This window comes from Mobula birostris, chromosome 1, assembly GCF_030028105.1.
Source record: "Mobula birostris isolate sMobBir1 chromosome 1, sMobBir1.hap1, whole genome shotgun sequence".
Classification (NCBI taxonomy): Eukaryota; Metazoa; Chordata; class Chondrichthyes; order Myliobatiformes; family Myliobatidae; genus Mobula; species Mobula birostris.
The window spans coordinates 228,589,988-228,609,561 of NC_092370.1; the positions used below are offsets into that span (position 1 = coordinate 228,589,988).

General features: G+C 41.6%; 1 protein-coding gene across 6 annotated transcripts in view; it reads left to right on the forward strand.

Annotated features, from left to right (window-relative positions):
* LOC140205546 (centrosomal protein of 128 kDa) overlaps positions 1 to 19,574 on the forward strand; it is a 642,143-nt gene that overhangs the window by 135,786 nt on the left and 486,783 nt on the right. For 5 of the 6 annotated variants that reach the window (XM_072273171.1, XM_072273204.1, XM_072273166.1 and 2 more), the window contains exon 10: positions 688 to 762. The exons of the other annotated variant lie outside the window; for it this stretch is intronic. In XM_072273171.1, the coding sequence (XP_072129272.1) occupies positions 688 to 762 (75 nt within the window). The remainder of the gene's footprint in view (positions 1 to 687; positions 763 to 19,574) is intronic. 6 annotated transcript variants of the gene reach the window in all.

Consider the following 19,574-nt stretch of genomic DNA (forward strand, 5'->3'; position numbering starts at 1 on the left):
AGAGAAATAAAAGGTTGATGTTTTGGCCAAGACCCTTCATCAGGAACTCCAGCATTTTGTCTGTTGCTCATCCTGTCAGGGGTTCAACGTCCTTTATTTTGTGTGAGCATCCTACCAGTTAACTGCTTTGAAAAAAACTAAAGAAACCTCTTACCTGCAGTCCGAAATGCGCAAATGCCATTAAATCTTGGGGCTGCATGGTAGTGTAGCAACTAGCATAATGCTATTACGAGGCCAGTAACCCATGTTCATTTTCTGCTGCTGTCATAAGGAGTTTGTACGTTCTTCCTGTGACCATGTGGGTTTCCTCCAGGCACTCCATTTTCCTCCCACATTCCAAAGATGTACGGGTTGGTGAGTTAATTGGCCTCATGGGTGTTGTTCAGCGACATGGGCTCATTGGGCAGCAGGGATCGTTACTGTGCTGTATCGCTAAATAAATGAATAAATAAAGGTGTGGTCTGAGTACAATCACCTGGAACTTTCCACTGAGGGCAGTGACTGTAAGGAAGATAGGTTAGGTATATGTTTCTGAGCAACGTGTGGTAGTGTTTTCAGCATAGTAGTTCCATCTGTAGAACATAGAAAAGTACAGCACAGTACAGGCCCTTTGGCCCATGATATGCCACCCTTTAAACCTACTGTAGTTGGCTTGAATGCTCATTTTTATTTTTGGTACTGTTTAAGATTGAGCAAGAGCTCAGCCGCACACGACGGAGGCTGGACCAATCAGAAGGAAGTCGGGAAATACTGGCTAGTCAGGTGAGTAATGCTCAGTTCCAAATTAACTATCGACCAAGGGGAAAGTGTCTTTTATTTTAGTTTATTCTCTTGTGCTCTTGAGCAACACACAAAATACTGGAGGAACTCAACTCAGTTGTATCCCTTTCGAACTTTGAATATAGAGCCATACTGCACTACAGCATAGAAACAGGCTCCTTGGCTCATCTTGTCTATGCTGATCTGTTATTCTACCTTTTTCTATCCACCTGTACCTGGACCATAACCCTCTATACCACTCCCATCCATATACTTATTCAAACTTCTCTTAACTGTTGCAATGAACTTATACTTACCAGTTCCTCTGGGAGCTCGTCCCACAATTACAGCACCCTCTGAGTGAAGAAGTTTACCCTCAACTTCCCCTTTCACCGTTAACCTATGACCTCTAGTTCCATTCTCTTGAAAATTAGCCCTCAAGATAATGGTGTAGAGTGAAGATGGCCATTGTAAAGAGGAAAGGGACAGGCTGGTAGGGCTGATAGATGTTCCAAGGACTGCTCTATGGGTGTGGTAGAGTTGGGAATAGCAGGCAAGTGGATAATAGATGAAGGCAGGCTGGGTAATAAAAGGGCAGTTGGAGGGAGGTGGGGGAGGGGAGGGTGAAGGTAATGGCAGAATCTGACATAGCAAGGAAGAGTGAAGAGGTCCTGGACAGTGAGTATAGAGAGCTTGGTAGGAAGTTGAAAAGCAGGACCTCAAGGGTGGTAATCTCAGGATTGCTACCTGTGCTAGGTGCCAGTGAGGGTAGGAATAGGATGCTCTGGAGGAGGAACAAGTGGCTGAGGAACTGGTGTAGGGGGCAGGGTTTCAGATTTCAGGATCATTGGGACCTCTTCTGGGGCAGGTGGGACCTGTACAAGAGAGATGGGTTACACTTGAACCACAGGGGGATCAATATCCTTTCAGGGAGGTTTGTTAGTGCTATTGGGGAGGCTTTAAACTAGATTTGCAGGGGGATGGGAACCAGAGTGCCAGAGCTGACAGTGTGGCTGGGGTGAAAATAAATGATATTGAAAGTTTAAGCAAATCCGCTGATAGAAAGGTTGTGAGTGGTGGTAAAAATCTTCTGAGGTGTATATATTTCAATGCTAAGAGTATTGTGGGGAAGGCGGATGAGTTGAGGGCGTGGATTGACACGTGGAATTATGATGTTGTAGCAATTAGTGAAACTTGGCTACAGGAGGGGCAGGACTGGCAGCTTAATATTCCAGGGCTCTGATGTTTCAGATGTGATCATGGCAGAGGAATGAAAGGTGGGGGAGTAGCATTGCTTGTTAGGGAAAATATTACAGCAGTGCTCAGGCAGGACAGATTAGAGGGCTTGTCTACTGAGTCCTTATGGGTGGAGCTGAGAAACAGGAAAGGTATGGCCACATTAGTGGGATTGTATTACAGACCACCCAATAGTCAACGAGACTTGGAAGAACAAATCTGCAGAGAGATAGCAGACAACTGCAGGAAACATAAAGTTGTGGTGGTAGGGGATTTTAATTTTCCATACATTGATTGGGACTCCCATACTGTTAGGGGTCTAGATGGTTTAGAGTTTGTAAAATGTGTTCAGGAAAGTTTTCTAAATCAGTATATAGAGGGACCAAGTAGAGGGGATGCAATATTGGATCTCCTGTTAGGAAACGAATTAGGGCCAGTGACGGAAGTCTGTGTAGGGGAGCACTTTGGTTCCAGTGATCATAACACCATTAGTTTCAATTTGATCATGGACAAGGATAGATCTGGTCCTAGGGTTAAGGTTCTGAACTGGAAGAAGGCCAAATTTGAAGAAATGAGAAAGGATCTAAAAAGCGTGGATTGGGACAGGTTGTTCTCTGGCAAAGATGTGATTGGTAGGTGGGAAGCCTTCAAAGGGGAAATTTTGAGAGTGCAGAGTTTGTATGTTCCTGTCAGGATTAAAGGCAAATTGAATAGGAATAAGGAACCTTGGTTCTCAAAGGATATTGCAACTCTGATAAAGAAGAAGAGGGAGTTGTATGAAATGTATAGGAAACAGGGGGTAAATCAAGTGCTTGAGGAGTATAAGAAGTGCAAGAAAATACTTAAGAAAGAAATCAGGAGGGCAAAAAGAAGACATGAGGTTGCCTTGGCAGTCAAAGTGAAAGATAATCCAAAGAGCTTTTACAAGTATATTAAGAGCAAAAGGATTGTAAGGGATAAAATTGGTCCTCTTGAAGATCAGAGTGGTCGGCTTTGTGCGGAACCAAAGGAAATGGGGGAGATCTTAAGTAGGTTTTTTGCGTCTGTATTTACTAAGGAAACTGGCATGAAATCTATGGAATTGAGGGAATCAAGTAGTGAGACCATGGCAACTGTACAGATTGAAAAGGAGGAGGTGCTTGCTGTCTTGAAGAAAATTAAAGTGGATAAATCCCCGGGACCTGACAGAGTGTTCCCTCGGACCTTGAAGGAGACTAGTGTTGAAATTGCGGGGGCCCAGGCAGAAATATTTAAAATGTCGCTGTCTACGGGTGAAGTGCTGGAGGATTGGAGAGTGGCTCATGTTGTTCCGTTGCTTAAAAAAGGATCGAAAAGTAATCCGGGAAATTATAGGCCGGTGAATTTAACATCAGTAGTAGGTAAGTTATTGGAGGGAGTACTAAGAGACAGAATCTACAAGCATTTAGATAGACGGGGCTTATTAGGGAGAGTCAACATGGCTTTGTGCGTGGTAGGTCATGTTTGACCAATCTGTTGGAGTTTTTCGAGGAGGTTACCAGGAAAGTGGATGAAGGGAAGGCAGTGGATATTGTCTACATGGACTTCAGTAAGGCCTTTGATAAGGTCCCGCATGGGAGGTTAGTTAGGAAAATTCAGTCGCTAGGTATACATGGAGAGGTGGTAAATTGGATTAGACATTGGCTCGATGGAAGAAGCCAGAGAGTGGTGTTAGAGAATTGCTTCTCTGAGTGGAGGCCTGTGACTAGTGGTGTGCCACAGGGATCAGTGCTGGGTCCATTGTTATTTGTCATCTATATCAATGATCTGGATGATAATATGGTAAATTGGATCAGCAAGTTTGCTGATGATACAAAGATTGGAGGTGTAGTAGACAGTGAGGAAGGTTTTCAGAGCCTGCAGAGGGACTTGGACCATCTGGAAAAATGGGCTGAAAAATGGCAGATGGAGTTTAATACTGACAAGTGTGAGGTATTGCACGTTGGAAGGACAAACCAACATAGAACATACAGGGTTAATGGTAAAGCACTGAGGAGTGCAGTGGAACAGAGGGATCTGGGAATACAGATACAAAATTCCCTAAAAGTGTCGTCACAGGTAGATAGGGTCGTAAAGAGAGCTTTTGGTACATTGGCCTTTATTAATCATAGTATTGAGTATAAGAGCTGGAATGTTATGATGAGGTTGTATAAGGCATTGGTGAGGCCGAATCTGTAGTATTGTGTTCAGTTTTGGTCACCAAATTACAGGAAGGATATAAATAAGGTTGAAAGAGTGCAGAGAAGGTTTACAAGGATGTTGCCGGGACTTGAGAAACTCAGTTACAGAGAAAGGTTGAATAGGTTAGGACTTTATTCCCTGGAGCGTAGAAGAATGAGGGGAGATTTGATAGAGATATATAAAATTATGATGGGTATAGATAGAGTGAATGCAAGCAGGCTTTTTCCAGTGAGACAAGGGGAGAAAAAAACCAGAGGACATGGGTTAAGGGTGAGGGGGGAAAAGTTTAAAGGGAACATTAGGGGGTCTTCTTCACACAGAGAGTGGTGGGAGTATGGAATGAGCTGCCAGACGAGGTGGTAAATGCGGGTTCTTTTTTAACATTTAAGAATAAATTGGACAGATACATGGATGGGAGGTGTATGGAGGGATATGGTCCGTGTGCAGGTCAGTGGGACTAGGCAGAAAATGGTTCGGCACAGCCAAGAAGGGCCAAAGGGCCTGTTTCTGTGCTGTAGTTTCTATGGTTCTATGGTGATAAATAGATACACAGAGGCATCCAGTTCTGGAATCTGATTAGTAAAGCAGGTGATAATGGGAATTACTGAGGAGTGATGGAGGGCGGATGGAATGAGATGGGAGAGGAGATCCAGATGCTGAAATATGTGGATGGAGCCAGGAGGAAGAGAGGGAGATGAGGGAGAAGGGTTGGGGGATGGACAAAAATGGGTAATGGATGGCTATATAGAGTGTCTGTAAGGAAACAATAATGTGCTGCACAATGATTGGAAAGAGCAAGAGAAGGAGGAAAAGAGGACGGGATAGAAAGAGAGAGCGAGAGGGAGAGAGGAGACACACAAATATGGAGGAGGTAAGGTTTATCCGAAACTGTAAAGTAATAAAACTGTACTTGATGAAAGGGAAAGCCTTACAACATTACCACAATATAAAATCAGCAACCTGGAAACTGAGAAAATTTCTATATTTCAGAATTCATCAAAGGAGGACAAGCTGATTACTCATTACCAATTAAAGCAAGTTGCTTGCCCTGAACATCCATAGATTAATAGGTCATGGTTTTTAGATTTAGCAAGGACTAAGTACTTAGAGTGTAATTTTGGGAGGGTTTAAACTAATTTAGCAGGGGGATGAGAACCACTGTGTTAGGGCTGAGGATGGGATAGTTGGTATACAAGTAGATGCAGTGTGTTGTGAGTCTGATAGGAATGACTGGCAGATGATAGGGCAAAATTGCAGTCAATGGGATGAGTTGAAGTGTAACATGGGGGCAAAATCGAAAAGGGTGATGAACACAGGACTAAAGGTATTATATTTGAATGCACATATAGGGAATAAGATAGATGACCTTGTAGTGCAGTTAGAGATTGTGAGCATCACTGAGTCATGGCTGAAAGAAGATCATAGTTGGGAGCTTAAAATCCAAGGATACACCTTGTATTGAAAGGACAGGCAGGTAGGCAGAGGGTGTGGGGGGGGGGCTCTGTTGGTAAAAATATAAAATCGGTAAAAAATAAAATCGATCCTTAGGAAGAATGACATAGAATTGGAAGATGTAGAATCCTTGTAGGTAGAGTTAAGAAACTACAAGGGTAAAAAGACCCTGATGAGAGTTATATACAGGCCTCTGGGGTACAAATTACGAAGTGAGATAGAAAAGGCATATAAATAGGGCAATGTTTTGACAGTCATGGAGGATTTTAATATCTAGGTAGATTGGGAAAATCAGGTAAGTGCTGGATCTCAAGAGAGGGAATTTGAAGAATGGCTACAAGATGGCTTTTCAGAGCAGCTTGTGGCTGAGTCTATGGGGGAAAAGGCAATTCTGGACTGGGTGCTGGGTAATGAGCTAGATTTGATTAGGGAGCTTAAGGTAAAGGAACCCTTAGGAGGCAGTAATCATAATATGATAGAACACCATGAACTAAACTCATTTACTAAAATAAGCTTGCCTGAGCTTTGAGAAATAATTACTCAGCTAAAACCAACCACTTGTGACTTTGATCCTATTCCTACAGGCTTTTTTAAAGGCATTTCTGGCATGCTTTTTGACAGTGTATTGGACGTAATTAATTGCTAGTTTCTGGTATTTTTCCAGATTCCTTAAAAAACACAATAGTTAAGCCCCTGCTTAAGAAAAATAATCTAGACTGCTCTGCTTTGGACAATTTTAGAACTATTTCCAACCTGTCTTTTCTAGGTAAAATTTTAGAAAAACTATTGTTTGACAATAAAGGATTACTGGAATAAGCATTCTATTCTTTGCAAGTATCAGTCAGATTTTAGATCAAATCATAGTATAGAAACTGCATTGCTTAAGTAGTTAATGACTTGTTGCTTAATGCCAATGCAGGTAACTTATCAGTTTCTGTTCTCTGGTATTTGAGTGCAGCATTTGATAGCATTGATTACAACAGTCTCATAAACTGCCTTAGTCAATGGATAGGTCTTTCTGGTACTGCCTTAAGCTGGTTTCAATCTTGTACAAGTGGAGGAAAATTCTTTGTTAGGTGTGGTGATTGTAAGACCAAAATCCATGATATTGTGTGTGGTGTGCTGCAAGGATCAATTCTTGGCCTGTTGTTGTTCTCACTCTATCTGTTCCCATTAGGTTAAATTATTTCAAATCTTGTGGTGAATTACCACAGCTATGTAGATGACACAACTGTATTTGCCTGTTACGTCAGATGACCTTGAGGCTCTAAACTCTCTGGTCTAATGTCTTACCATCATTACAGAATTGAAGAGTTTGAATTTCCTGAAACTAAATAAGAAAAAAAAAGCAAAAATTTTGGTTATTGGTAGCCGCAAAAAAAAAAGTGTGAATCTTCTCCCTCCTCTCCCTCTCCTCCTCCTGGCTCCATCCACACATTTCACCATCTGGATCTCCTCTCCCACTAAGCACGCACTAAGCGATTCAGAGACAGCTTCTTCCCCTCTGCTTTACGATTTGTAAATAGACATTAAACCCAAGAAATATATTATTTCTGTTTTTGCACTATTTTTAATCTATTCAATATACATGTATACTTACTGTAACTGATTAATGAAATTAATTTTGTCCTTTAGGATCAATATTAAAATCCTCTTAATTGTGTATAAGACTCTGAATAATCTAGCTCCTCCGTATATATTGGAGTGTCTATCCTCTTACATCACTAATCAAAATGTTAGATCCACGAATACTGGTTTGCTTAGTTTTCTTAGAGCCAAGCACATCGGAACTGGTTTACAGCCTTTTGCCCTTATGCACCAAAAACCTGGAATATATTACTGCCTGAGATACGTCAGGCTAGTACTGAAGAACGTTTCAACATACTTCTAAATCCTACTCTTTTAATTTGGCCTATGTATAGGATTATTTAATGTCTGTTGATGTTGATTACATTTATGTAAATTTGGTATATTTGATTACACTTTATTCAATGTAATGTTTGTCTTTACTTATGGTATTTAATATTGTCTCTTAATTTTATGACTATATTGATGTATCTTTACAATCTTCATAAAGCACTTTGAGTCTACAACTTAATGTATAAAAGGTGCTATACAAAAAGACTGTTATTATTGTATTTTTATTTTTTCTCAGCTCAAGCTGTTAAAACCTGAGGTACAGACATAGACAAGCACACTCATTTCTCAATTGCAAGGAACTTTTGGACTATTCTAGTGGTGTTTAGTATTGTGGCTTTCTGGAGATTTACATAAATACTGCTGTGAAAGCCTAATTGTTCAAAGCTGTTGTTTAGTGAATTTGGGGTAATGCCAGTTGTACTTATTACGATCGGGACAATGTATACCCGGTTCACGTTACACAGTCTTTCAATTTCCTCTTCTAATTCAGTATATTTCTGATGTTTTTCACTTAATTGATTTCTGCATGTTTTGTGTGTTTGGAATGGTTATATCTATTAAGTAAGTTGTTCTTTCTTGTTTATCCTGTAATGTATCCAGATGGTTATTATGGATTGTTCTATCTGTAATAATGATTTGGTTGTAATAAAGTGTGTAGGAGTCTGACTCTAAAACTGAGCCAGGCTTGCCAGGCTTGTATTTATAGTAAGGTATGGTGCCTTTTATGAGTTTGTGTTTTAAAGCAAGATTTTGATGATTAATGTTTGCCACTTGATTGTGCTTGTGTAAGTATTCAGATTGGGTTAAACTGCTGCAAGATCCTGTAATGTGTTGGATTGTTCCTGGTTTCTCCATGTATTTTCTGCACTTATCATCTTGTCTTTTATTATGTATTTTTGATAATTTTTTTTGTGTTAGCCACCTGGTCCCTCTGTTTCTGGGAAGAGGTCTCCAATTCTGAGTTAGGTGTTTGATGCTTCCTTGTCTACATTTAGACTGCTCAGATCGTGTGGATGTCTTCCATTATTAATATATCCATAATAATTCTTATCATTATCAATAATAATAAACTGAAGGATGAATTAATAATAACAGTAATAATAATTATTAATTCACTCTACAGTTTGAGAGAGAAAAGCTAAAGTCAAATGTATTGATATTACATTGGAGTAAAGGGAATTACAGAGTTGATTGAAAGGGTACACTAGCAGGGATGATGGCAAAACAGCAAAGGCGGGAGTTTCTGAGAGCAATTCGAAAGATGCAAGATAGATACATCCCAAAGATGAAGAAGTATCCTTAAGGGAGGATGTTGCAATCTTGTCTGACACGGGGAGTCAAAGACAGAATAGAAGCAAAAGAGAGGGCATATAATATTCCAAGAATTAGTGGGAAGATAAATGATTGAGAGGCTTTTAAAAACCGACAGAAGGCAACTAAAAAATCCATAAGGAGAGAAAAGATGAAATATGAAGATAATCTAGCCAATAATGTCGGAGGATACCAAAAAAGCTTTTTCAGGTATATAAAGAGTAAAAGAGAGACGTGAGTGTATTTTGGACCACTGGAAAATGATGCTGGAGAGGTAGTAATGGAAGACAAAGAAATGGTGGACAAACTTAATAAGTATTTTGTGTCAGTCTTCGCAGTGGGAAAACCCTAGCTATATGCCAGTGAGAGTGTCAGAGAGCAGAAGTGAATATAGTTGCTATTTCTAAGGAGAAGGTGCTTTGGAAGCTGAAAGGTCTGAATGTAGGTAAGTCACCTGGATCAGATGGAGTACATCTCAGGGTTCTGAAAGAGATAGCTGAAGAGATTGTGGAGACATTAGTAGTGATATTTCAAGAATTGCTACATTCTGGAATGGTTCCAGAAAACTGGAAAGTTGAAAATGTTGCTCCACTCTTAAACAAGAGAGGAAGGCAGAAGAAAGGAAATCATAGGCCAGTTAGCCTGACTTCAGCGGTTGGAAGGATGTTGGAATCCACTATTAAGGATGAGATATCAGGATACTTGGAAACACATGATAAAATAGGCCAAAGTCAATGTGGTTTCCTTAAGGGGAAATCTTGTCTGACAAATATGTTGGAATTATTTGAGGAAGTAACAGGCAGAGTAGACAAAGGAGAGTAAGTGAGTGTTGTTTACTGAAATTTTCAGAAGGCCTTTAACAAGGTGCTACACATGAGGCTGCTTAACAAGATAACACCCCATGGGTATTACAGGAAAGATACTAGCATAGATGGAACATTGTCTGACTAGTGAGAGGCCAAAGAATGGGAATAAAGGACCCCTCCCTGGTTAGCTGGCAGTAACTAGTGGTGTTCCACTTCTCTTCATATTATATATCAGTGATTTGGATGACATGATTGATGGCTTTGTGGCAAAGTTTGTGGATGATACAAAAATAGATGGAGAGACAGGTAGTGCTGAGGAAACTGGGAACCTGCAGAAGGTCTAAAACAGATTGGGAGAATGGGTAAAGAAGTGTCAGATATAGTGTAAGGAAGTGTACAGTAATGCATTTCGGTGGAATGAATAATGGTGTATACTATTTTCTAAATGGGAAGAAAATTCAAAAGAAAAGAGAGGTGCAAAGGGTCTTGGAAATTCTTGTGCAGCATTCCCTAAAAGTTAATTTGCATATTGAGTTAGTGGAAAGGAAGACAAATGCAATGTTAGTATTCATTTTGAGATGATGAGAATATAAAAACAAGAATGTAATGCTGAGGGTTAATGCTGGATATAGCTCTGCCCCTATGTCTTATGGTGTTATGGACATGCGTCCTAGGATTACAAGAGATGGAAGCAGAACAGCCATTCAGCCCATCGATTCTGCACGCTTTGAAAGGGAAAACACAACTACAGCTGTGAAGGTCCCTGCTGCACCTGATGAGCCTGTGATCTCTGTCTCAGAGGCCGATGTTAAACTGTCTTTAAAGAGAGTGAACCCCCGCAAGGCGAAAGGTCCTGATAGAGTACCTGGTAAGGCTCTGAAAACCTGTGCCAACCAACTAGCGGGAATATACAAGGATATTCTCAACCTCTCACTGCTACAGGCAGAAGTTCCCACTTGTTTCAAAAAGGCAACAATTATACCAGTGCCTAAGAAGAATAATGTGGGCTGCCTTAATGACTATTGCCTGATAGCACTCACATTGACAGTGATGAAATGCCTTGAGAGGTTGGTCATGACTAGACTGAACTCCTGGCTCAGCAAGGACCTGGACCCATTGCAATTTGCCTGTCGTCACAATAGGTCAACGGCAAACGCCATCTCAATAGCTCTCCACACGGCTTTAGACCACCTGGACAGTACAAACACCTACGTCAGGATGCTGTTCATCGATTATAGCTCAGCATTTAATACCATCATTCCCACAATCCTGATTGAAAAGTTGCAGAACCTGGGCCTCTGTACCTCCCTCTGCAACTGGATCCTCGACTTCCTAACTGGAAGACCACAATCTGTGTGGAATGGTGATAACATATCCCTCTCACTGACGATCAACACTAGTGCACCTCAGGAGTGTGTGCTTAACCCACTGCTGTACTCCCTATATACATGTGACTGTGTGGCTAGGCATAGCTCAAATACCATCTATAAATTTGCTGACGATACAACCATTGTTGGTAGAATCTCAGGTGGTGATGAGAGGGTGTACATGAGTGAGATATACCAACTAGTGGAGTGGTGCCACAGCAACAACCTGGCACTCAATGTCAGTAAGATGGAAGAGCTGATTGTGGACTTCAGGAAGGGTAAGACAAAGGAACACATACCAATCCTCATAGAGGGATCAGAAGTGGAGAGAATGAGCAGCTTTAAGTCCCTGAGTGTCAAGATCTCTGAGGATCTAACCTGCTCAGAACATATTGATGTAGTTATAAAGAAGGCAAGACAGCAACTATACTTCATTTGGAGTTTGAAGTGATTTAGTATGTCAACAAATACACTCAAAAACTTCTATAGTTGTACCATGCCCTTTTCTCACTGTTACCATCAGGTAGGAGATACAGAAGCCTGAAGGCACACACTCAGCGATTCAGGAACAACTTCTTCTCCTCTGCCATCCAATTCCAAAATGGATGTTGAATCTTGGACACTACCTTACTTTTTTTAATATACAGTATTTCTGTTTTTGGACGTTTTTAAAAAAAATCTATTCAATATACATAATTGATTTACTTGTTTATTATTAATTTTTCTATTTTAGTTATTATTTTTTTTCTCTGCTAGATTATGTATTGCAATGAACTGCTGCTGCTAAGTTAACAAATTTCACGTTACATGCCATTGATAATAACGTAAACACGAGGAATTCTGCAGATGCTGGAAATTCAAGCAACACACATCATAGTTGCTGGTGAACGCAGCAGGCCAGGCAGCATCTCTAGGAAGAGGTACAGTCGACGTTTCGGGCTGAGACCCAAAGAGATGCTGCCTGGCCTGCTGCGTTCACCAGCAACTTTGATGTGTGTACCGGTGATAATAAACCTGATTCTGATTCTTTCTGTCATGGCTAATTTATTATCCTTCTCAACCTCAGTCTCCTGCTTTTTCCATGTAGTCTTTGACACCCTTATTAAACAAGAAGTTGTCAACCTCTGCTTTAAATACAGGTGTCCCCCGCTTTTCGAATGTTCGCTTTACGAAACCTCACTGTTACGAAGACCTGCATTAGTTCCCTGTTTTCGCTTTCAGAAGATGTTTTTACTGTTACGAGAAAAAGCAGCGCGCGATAAAAAATCAGCGCGTGAAAAAATCAGCGCCCTGAGCAACCGCTCTCCCCAGGAACTGTGTTCTAGCCAGCATTGCTTAAACACGTGCCTGTGAGCAGCCATTTGCAAGATGAGTTCTATGGTATTGGAAAAGCCTAAAAGAGCTCGTAAGAGTGTTACACTTAGCGTAAAACTAGACATAATTAAGCGTTTCGATCATGGTGAACGAAGCAAGGACAAAGTGAGTTTGGCTTGTGGAAACTGACAAACATGATGTTGAAGAGGTTTTGGCATCCCATGACCAAGAACTGATAGATGAAGAGCTGATGCAATTGGAAGAAGAAAGGATAACAATCGAAACCGAATGCAGCAGCGAACTGAACGTGAAGCAACTGCGTGAAATTTTTGCTGCAATGGTTTAGGGGATATTTGCAAGATGGTTTGAGTCCTTACAAAGAACTGTATGATAGAAAAATGCACGAGGCTCAGCAGTCAAGCAAGCCTTCCATATCAGCCACAGCAGACGACGAACCTTGACCTTCGATATCGAGGCGGGCAGTCATAGGAGAAGATGAGCTGCCTGCTCTAATGGAAACAGACGATGAGATGACACCCCAGTGTCCCACCACCCCAACACCCAGGCCGTGGACAGATACCGATTCGCGGAGAATGCAGCGGTAGTCGGGAGGCACACAGCACATCTTTAAGAAAAAAGACGAAATAAACATGTTAATTAATTAGGTGCCGCCCGACACGTAATTGTCGGCCCAGATCAGAGACGACGCAATCGGAAATCGGCACTGATCTGGGCCGACAATTACGTGCCGGGTGGCACCTAATTAATTAGCATGTTTATTTCGGCTTTTCTCTTAAAGATGTGCTGTGTGCCTCCCGGCTACCGCTGCACCCCTGCAAGCTTTGCGAATCGGTATCGGTTGGCTGCCTGGAGGGGCGGGGGAGGGGCCACTGCACCACCCAACCTGCGACGACTCAGTCTAACACACCATCATCAGTGTGCTTGTCGCTGAACCAATTCCGGTAAGTGATACTACACTGTACATACATTATTTCTACTTTATGTAGGCTGTGTATTTTTACGTGTTATTTGGTATGATTTGGCAGCTTCATAGTTTAAAGGTTACTGGAGAGCGCTTGCGCCGTGTTTTTGCCAACAGCGCTTGCGTGAGATTTTCTGCCGATGGCGCTTGAGTGAGATTTTTGCTACAGAGAACAGTGCAGTAATGATTGTGGAAAAATATTTCTACTTTATATAGGCTGTGTATTTATCATATCATTCCTGCTTTTACTATATGTTACTGTTATTTTAGGTTTTATGTGTTATTTGGCATGATTTGGTAAGTTATTTTTGGGTCTGCGAACGCACACAAAATTTTCCCATACAAATAAATGGTAATTGCTACTTTGCTTTATGACATTTTGGCTTACGAACTGTTTCATAGGAATTCTCTACCTTCGGATGGCGGGAGAAACCTGTATAACCAATAACTTCGCCTTTATTGACATCTGTGCAATGAATTCCACAGATTCACCACCCTCTGGCTGAAGAAATTCCTCCTCAACTTTGTCCTAAAGGGATATCCCACTATTCTGAGGCTGTGGCCCACTATATGAAGCACCCTCTCCACATCCACTCTATCTAGGCCTTTAACATTAGCGAATATAGGCCCAGAGCTGGCAAACACTCCTCAGTTGTTAACTCTTCCATTCTGGGAATCATCGTCATGGACCTCCCCTGGACCCTCTCCAATGCCAGTTCTTCTTTTTCTTAGATAAGAGGTCCAAAACTGCTCACAATACTTGGTGTTTTTTTTCTCTTCTCCCCTCCTCCCCCTCCTCCCCCTCCTCCCCCTCCTCCCCCTCCTCCCCCTCCTCCCCCTCCTCCCCCTCCTCCCCCTCCTCCCCCTCCTCCCCCTCCTCCCCCTCCTCTCCCTCCTTCCCCTCCTTCCCCTCCTCCCCTTTTCTTAACATGCTGTCTATGGTGACAACTCTATATAATACAAGTGTGTAGGAGAGGACACCTTTCAGGTGAAAAGCTAAATTGAGGTCCCATTTGCCTGTAGTCTAATTTGATCTTTTAGCATCAATTTTAAAATAAAGTTTTCAGAGCAGACAAACATTGAGCTTCAAACAGCATTGTTTAGTTGCTAACAGCCGTGCACAAATGAACTCTGGTGTCTGATGTTGCTGACAGAATGATTGCTCCATTGAATCAGTAACATTTGTTACCATATTCAAAATTACTTGATTAATTAAAGTTCATCCCATAGTCATGGTGACATTGAACTCATGACCCTTGTTTTATTTGTCTAGAATTAGTAATATTTTTCAAGGTATATTGTGTACCCATTAAAAATCAGGATCAACGTATGAGTTCACACACAACCAACAGGAATTCTGCAGATGCTGGAAATTCAAGCAACACACATAAAAGTTGCTGGTGAACGCAGCAGGTCAGGCAGCATCTCTAGGAAGATGTACAGTCGACGTTTTGGGCTGAGTTCTGACGAAGGGTCTTGGCCTGAAACGTCGACTGTACCTCTTCCTAGAGATGCTGCCTGGCCTGCTGCGTTCACCAGCAACTTTAATGTGTCAACATATGAGTTGTCTGTTCTTATTACAATGGATTCCACTGTGTTGCTGGAGAAGTCATCTGGGATCTTAAAGCATTTCCTGCGGTAGCATTCTTAGTGTTTCAAAATCAGAATAAAATTTACATCTATCGTCATTGACAATGTCATGAAATTTGTTGTTTTGAGGCAACAATACAGTGTAATACATAAAAATAGACCCTCATGGGCAGCTCACCCAGAATGTAATGGTGACAACAGACTGGTAGAACTTGTGAAGGAGAGGCCTGCACCCTCCAAAGGACCTTAGTCTCCTCAGGAAGTAGAGGCAACTCAGGCCCTTGTACATAGCCTCTGTTTTGGCGCTCCACTCAAGTCTGTCATCCAGATGCACCCCCAGGTATTTCGTGACATCTAGAGTATTAGTTACAGTTCTGGTCACCCCCTTATAGGAGGGATGTTGAGACTTTGGAGAGGGTGCAAAAGAGGTTTACCAGGATGTTGTCTGAATTAGAGGGCATGTACTATCATGAGAGGTTGGATAAACAGTGTATTTTCTTTGGAGTGGCAGAGGCTGAGGGAGATCTGATAGATGTATATGAGATTATAAGAGGCATAGGTAGAGTAGAGACTCTTTTTTTTCCCCAGGGTTGAAATGTCTAATACCAAAGGACATGCATTTAAGGTGAGAGGGGGTAAATTCAAAGGAAATGTGGGGTGCAAGATTTTTACATGGAGTGGTGGGTGCCTGGGATGCGCTGCTGGGGATGGTCTTAGAGGCAGATACATTAGGGACTTTTAAGAAATGTTTAGATAGGCACATGAATGTGAGGAAAATGGAAGGATATGGACATTGTGTTGGTAGATGGGATTAGTTTAGTTGGCCATTTGATTACTATTTTATTTGGTTTGGCACAACATTGTGGGCCAAAGGGTCTGTTCCTGTGCTGTACTGTTCCATGTTCTTTGTTTAAAATTACAAGTTATAATAAGAAATAAAAAAAGTAGTGCAAAAAGAGAGCAGAATAGTGAGGTAGTATTCAATGGTTTATGGACTATTCAGAAATCTGCTGGAGGAAGGAAAGAAGCTGTTCCTAAAATGTGTGTGTGTTTCATCCTCCTGTACCTCCTTCCTGATGGTCGTAATGAGAAGAGAGCATGTCCTCGATGATGGATGCCGTATCCATCAGTGAGGGCTTGTACCATTTTCCTTTTTATTTCTGGATTTTGTGTATGCCTGGCTGTGCTACAGATCCGTGAGCTGAGACATACTGATTCTAGCTGTTGAATGATGTTTAGTATAAGCTTGCTGTACAAATATACTGCTGCAAAGGTTTCGCCACCTGCTGACTGGCATTGGGAATGGCAACTATCAAAGCTGATTTTGACATACATCTCAGTTGCCTTGCACTTTAGAGGGAAAAGATGAGAGTGGATCTTTGATAGGTGATTTTTTCTCCCAGTTAACTATTTTTAGATATTCATTTTCTTGATCAAGGTATTACTGGCAAAACTCGCACTCACCTCCACACCCCTTTCCAGAAAGTGGTGTGTACAGCCCGGTCCTTGCAGGAAAACTCCTCCCCGATGTTGAGTGAATCTATAAGGAGCCACTGGAGAGCAGAAGCATTATCAAGGACCCCCACCATCTAGGCCATGCTCTCTTCTCACTACTACCATTGGGCAGGAGGTAAAGGAGCCTTGGGTCACACACCACTAGATTCAGGAACAGTTATTTACCCAACAATGATCAGGCTCCTGAACCAGCATGGATAACTTCACTCACCTCAACACTGAACTGATTGCACAACCGAGAGACACACTTTCAAGAACTGTGAATCTCATGTTCTCATTATTATTTATTAATTTTAATTTGCATATTTGTCTTTGTTTACACGTTAGTTGCTTGTCAATCTTTATGTATAATTTGTCATAAATCTGGATCCGGAAGAAGATGACGTCAGCAAACAGCACAACCAGGGCAAAATCCTTCAGATGATTCACGAAACTATTTCTTTCATTTCTTTTACATCATTTTCTTTCAAATGCGTTTTGCTACTTGTGGAGCCTATGATCTACATTTTGGTGGTATGTTTTTGGGCTGATTAAGTGATCTGGCACTTTGCTGTCTCAGTGGGTGTTCTGTGAGGTGTGCAACCTCAGGGCCAAGAGCCTGGAGATGGAGTGCGAGCTTAAGATCAACTCCATTTCTTACTGATTAAAATGTTGTGGAAGATTGAAATCAATTCAGAAGGAGACAGCATACTCATCACTGTCTACCAGCGTGTTGCTCGCTACTGCTGGAAGGAGGTGTCTGCGTGTGACGATCTCTCTCTCCCTCTCACTTGTTGCTTCCGGAGGAAGGTTTCAATTCTGATGGTCTCTCTCTCTCCCTCGGTGCTGTTGGAGAATTTGAGTCTTGGGCATGGTTTAATTGATGGGCTTTGTGGATTGGACTCTGTAGTTCACTTTTTGATGTGTTCGTGGTTTCTGGCTGCTTCTTTTTTTGTTGCTATTTTGGGTGATTTTGAATCGGTATGGCCTTCGGATAACAAACACTCAGCTGAGCTGAATATGCCTTGGCTCTTTCAATCTTGTGTTTTATATTTTGTGTTTATTGCTCGTTTTTTTTTGTTGCTGTTTGTGCGATTGTTTTATCTGTGCATGGAGGAACGGAGTTGATGCTTTTCTTTAATAATCAATAAAATATGACTATGATTTGAACAGGTTCCAAGGTTTCTTTGTTTAATGACTGTCTGTGGGAAGACGAATCTCAGGGTTGTATACCGCATACATACTTTGATAATAAATGCACTTTGAATCTTTGAAATTCTTCTATATTTTGTTTTCCTGTAAATGCCTGGAAAAAATTGAATATAAGGTAGTATATATGGTGACATATACATACTTAGATAATAAATTTACTTTGACTTTGCTATGAAAGTCCAATTTTTAGATCATTGTGGAGAAAATGTTTGAAAAGTAAAGAAAAAAACTCCAGAATGTGGAGAATTGAAATAACAGCAGAAAATTCTGGATACACTCCACATAAGGCAGCTCCAGTAGAGGAGAAACAGAGTGAATGTTCTGCACCATTAGACACAGAATGAGGAGAAGTTAGAACTGAACATGTTATACATATTCATCTACTAGTTCTCTGGTACATTCTGCCAATAATTACAATTTGTTACACGGTCTGAAGTTGAGGAAAAGAAGAAACAAATAAGATTTTCCAAGCACAGTATTGTCCACAGTTTTTAAATTTAAAGCTCATATTTGGCATAGTCTGTGATAAAGTCAGCTCCTTGTGGCTTTGGTGAACCTAGAGTGTGATTTAGTCTCTCAGGTACCCCAGTATCTGAAATAGGCAGGTTAGTTTCAAGAGTCTCATAAAATGCTGGAGGAACTCAGCAGACCAGGCAGCATCTATGGAAAAAAGTACAGTTGACATTTTGGGCTGAGACCCTTTATCAGGACTGGTGAAAAAAAGATGAGTCAGAGTTAGAATGTGGGGGAAGAGGAGGGAAAAACATAAGGTGAAAGGTGAAACCAGGAGGGGTGAAATGAAGAACTGGGAAGTTTTGATTTGCGAAAGAAGTACAGAGCTGGAGAAGGGGGCATCTGACAGGAGAGGACAGAAGGCCATGGAAGAAAGAAAAGGGGGAAGAGCACCAGAGAGAGGGGTGATGGGCAGGCAAGGTGAGAGAGGGAAAAGGGGATGGGGATGGTGAAGGGGGCAGGGGGGCGGTAGTACTGGAAGTTAGAGTATCAATGTTCATGTCATCAGGTTGGAGGCTACCCAAACAGAATATAAGGTGTTGCTTCTCTCACCTGAGTGTGGCCTCATTGTGACAGTAGAGGAGGCCAAGGATTGATATGTCAGAATGGGAAATGGAATTTAAATGAGTGGCCACTGGGAAATCCTGCTTTTTCTGGTGGACGGAGTGTAGGTGCTTGGCGATGCAGTCTCCCAATCTATGTTGGGTGTCACCAATAGACAAAAGGCCACACCGTGAGGACCAGATACAGTAGATGACCCCAAGAGACTCACAGGTGAAGTGTCGCTTCACCTGGAAGGACTGTTTGGGTCCCTGAATGGTAGTAAAGGAGGAGTTGTAGCACTTCTTCCACTTGAAGCTGCCACCACACCACCTCCTTCACTGAAGCTGAAAAGTCAGTTTACCATTGCAGCAAGGGGTTATTCAAAAAGTCACTCAAACCATGCTTAATTCACTTTTTGGCTTGTACTCACTGATGTACTCCAGACCCTAAACTCAAAGTCCAAATTTACGCCTTTGTTTTCATGGCCCTCCATCTCTTAGCTTTTTTGTGGCTCTGTAGTTACTAACAGTGCTTCGGCTTCTTGGAAATTGCAATCAGCAAATCTGACCTCTACCTCATGCATGATTAATTTTAATAGATATGGTATGGTAACAGGTTCCTTCAGCCCAGCTAGCTTGTGCCACTCATTAACACCCAGGTGATCAATTCATCGACTAGCCTGTACGTCTTTGAAATGTGGGAGGAGGATGGAAAACCTGGAGGAAACCCACATAGTCGTGGGGGAGAACGTACAAGCTCCTTATAGGCAGTGTTCAAACTGAGCCCCAGTCACTGGTACTGTAATTGTGTTATACTAATCTCTACACTAATGTGTTCCCCTGATCTACATTCTTTCATCCCATAATTTTCCCAAAT